This window comes from Cryptomeria japonica, chromosome 2 (genome assembly GCF_030272615.1).
Source record: "Cryptomeria japonica chromosome 2, Sugi_1.0, whole genome shotgun sequence".
NCBI lineage: Eukaryota > Viridiplantae > Streptophyta > Pinopsida > Cupressales > Cupressaceae > Cryptomeria > Cryptomeria japonica.
In genome coordinates this window covers 600,353,651-600,356,844 of record NC_081406.1, presented here as the reverse complement: position 1 = coordinate 600,356,844, position 3,194 = coordinate 600,353,651, and the positions used below count along the sequence as shown (strand labels likewise).

Below are 3,194 nucleotides of genomic sequence, written 5' to 3'. Positions count from 1 at the left end.
TATAATAGACTCTGCTCGATCTGTGGTACTCTGCTTGCTTGATCTCCAAGCCTGTTTTTTGAAGATTTTTTGGTAATGAACTGTAATGGGTTGGAGCCCTTCCCCACTTAATTTAATCAAAACAATGTGATAGCATGATATTGAAGCTACTTTCATAGATTTATGAATGTTAAATATCTTGAAACTCGATACCTCTCAACAATGTGATAGCATGATATTGAAGATACTTTCATAGATTTATGAATGTTAAATATCTTGAAACTTGATATCTCTCAACATCTTTTACAAAAAAATATACACATACTAACATATCATTTGTTGTGAGACTCCACAGAAGCGAAGGTATTTATGGAATACATTGGCGCGACAGGGATCCCAATAAACATGGATGACGTGCCGATACGTGACGGTCTCGACTTCTACTTCATATACGGCTTCGCCATCGATGCCGACACCGAAGGAAACTACAACGACGGCGTGTTCCTTCCCTATTGGACGTCCACTCTGACCCCACAAGCCCTCCAGGGCGTCCAAGAGCGCCACCCCAAAGTGAAGGCCATGGCCAGTCTGGCCGGGTGGAGCGTCTACACAAACCAAGGCAAAGATAAAGTCATTGCTTGGTATAATCCTAAGGACCCCAATAAATGGGTCGACAATGCCTTCAATTCCTTGTCTCAACTCATCAAAGATAATCACCTTGATGGCATCGACATCGACTATGAGAATTTCCCCGTTGGAAAAAACAACACTTTTGCTTACTGCATTGGGGAACTCATAAAGCGCCTCAAGAATTCAGGTGTCATAAACACCGCTACCATTGCACCTTATTATAAAACAGTGGGTCCCTACATTGAGCTTTTTCAGAAATATGGGTCGTTTATTGACTACGTTAACCATCAGTTTTATACTGACAAAGTGATCGCCCCTGTCAAATTTGTTAATGATTTTGTCATGAGGGCTTCCCAGTTTGATCCTGCTAAGTTGCTCCCCAGTTATGAAGTTGATGGCAGAGGAATCCAAGGTGAAGGCTTTTTCACTGCACTGGGTCTCATTCAGAAGAATTTTACTGTCAATGGTATCATGATATTCAGCGCTGATGCTTCTGCCAAGCCTGGTAATAATAATTCTTATTACTATGAGAGTCGTTCTCAGGATTTCTTGCTGGGAATCAACAGCTCTATGATAGTTTAGGTTTTGTTAGGATCACTCTATTGTTGTTATGTTTTTTTCATGAGTTCTATTTTTCTGCATTTTGAGCTGTTTGTTGTTTTTGTTGCTTCTGTGGCCACATGAAGCTCTCAGCTCTGAGAATAATGGCTGTCAAAGTTGGTTCTTACTATTGAGTTGATAATTTTATGGTTGGTTATCATTTTGGCCTTGCTTTGATTCCTTTGAAAAATAATCTAACTGTTTAAGCCTTTTTAAGAATGTTTCATTCAATTATCAGCCTGTTTGGTACAGTTTAAAATGTATTAATAATCATGTAATGTGGAATGTGGAATGGAAATAGAAATAGAAATGGATTTTTTTATAATCTATGATATAAAGTGATCTGTTTTTTAATGTACAACATATTCATTTTAATTCTGTAAAATCTAATTTTAGCTCACTGAAATACCGAAAAAGAGCAAAGTCCATTAATTCATATTATCAATTATAATGGGACATGATAGATCCTCCCTTGCCAAAATCACTCGTCATGCCAACATAATTGTAAAGCAATCCACCAATCATATAAATTTGAAGATCCCATTTTTTGTGTAAATGTGATGAATCATTCTATGTTGCGCATAGAACCTAGATCCTATATCTGATAGATGATATAGAATTCTATGTAAATTCACATACTCAAGTTTCTCAATGTCAATGTCATGAATCAAACAAAATTGTCCATGTAATCTGAATCGCGTACCTATCAAGTGAGACAACTTTTGTCAAATAACACTACAAGCTATGCTATCTTTTATGTGCACAACATCCTTGTAGAAATCGCATGATTTGATAATTTTGTTGAAAAAGAACTTGTCCTTAATAGGATAAATATTAAAGAAATGTGCCAAACTCTCAACAACATAAATGATATCTTTCTCAAGTACCCTTAAAATACTTACAATGTCATCTTTGACCATATTTTTCCAATCTTGATGACGAATCAATAATGGCTACAACAAATTTACTAGAGAGACATGTCTTACCTCATTTTGATGGAAGATGATGTATCCCATAGTGTCTTAAAATATCCTCCTCCATTAGAATCTCTCTTGTTTAGACTGATAAATTTTGTAGGATCTAAATTGGCCCAAGCATGATAGGTACCAAATATTTTGTTTCATTTTAGATTCAAGATCTAGACCAATTCTATCCTTGTACCGAATGAGATCATCTGCCAACACATCCTTGTCATCTCTTATTGATCAAATATGAAACTCAACTCATAACATTTAATTTTTTTAATTTTACAATAAAAATGAATTTAATTAAAGTCATTACAACACCTATAACTACTCGTATAAATTTGGAAAAATGATAACAACAAAGTTAGTTAAATTTTAGTTTCTAACCCCTCTTTTGGAGGGAAAAGTAAATTTGAAATTTTCATTAACACTCCCACTCATTTCTTGCATTCAAAAATAGCATCACACTAACATTGTCATATTGGCAATTATAACTTCATAAAAAATCAATGCCCCTCTTTAAAAAATTGAATATTATTTAATATTAAATGATCCAATCCACCAAAAATATGAATTAAAATAAGACCAAATAAATATTGATTAAAATAATTCCCATTCAACTAACTTTAGCTCACTAAAAATATGGAAAAATAAGTTAAGTTCATTAATATGAATATTTTTTAGAATACCCACATGACCCAAAAAAAAAAAAACTAATTTAATATGAATCTTATAAATATACTCGTATTTAAATACTGGAAAAAAATATTATAGCTTTTAAAAAATACTAAATAGATTGAAAAGTGTGGCTTCAATAATATTTCTATTGAAATTCAAATTGGAACCCTATATAGTTTTGGATTACAATGTTGGTGAAGCTAATTTTTGTTTTTCTATCTATCTTTGACATCTATGAGGTTGTCTATTGTTTATTATAATATATTTGGAATTAGGGATGTTGAGTGGAATGTATTGGTGAATTCTAGACCTACAAAGTGAATATTTTTGTAATAGAGCTTC

At 33.3% G+C, this 3,194-nt stretch overlaps 1 protein-coding gene across 1 annotated transcript; it reads left to right on the top strand.

Annotated features, from left to right (window-relative positions):
* Positions 1-348: 348 nt before the first annotated feature.
* On the top strand, positions 349-1,191 carry LOC131062976 (chitinase 2-like). Its single transcript, XM_057996720.2, has one exon. The coding sequence runs from the start codon at positions 349-351 to the stop codon at positions 1,189-1,191; it is 843 nt and encodes a 280-aa protein (XP_057852703.2).
* Positions 1,192-3,194: the final 2,003 nt, after the last annotated feature.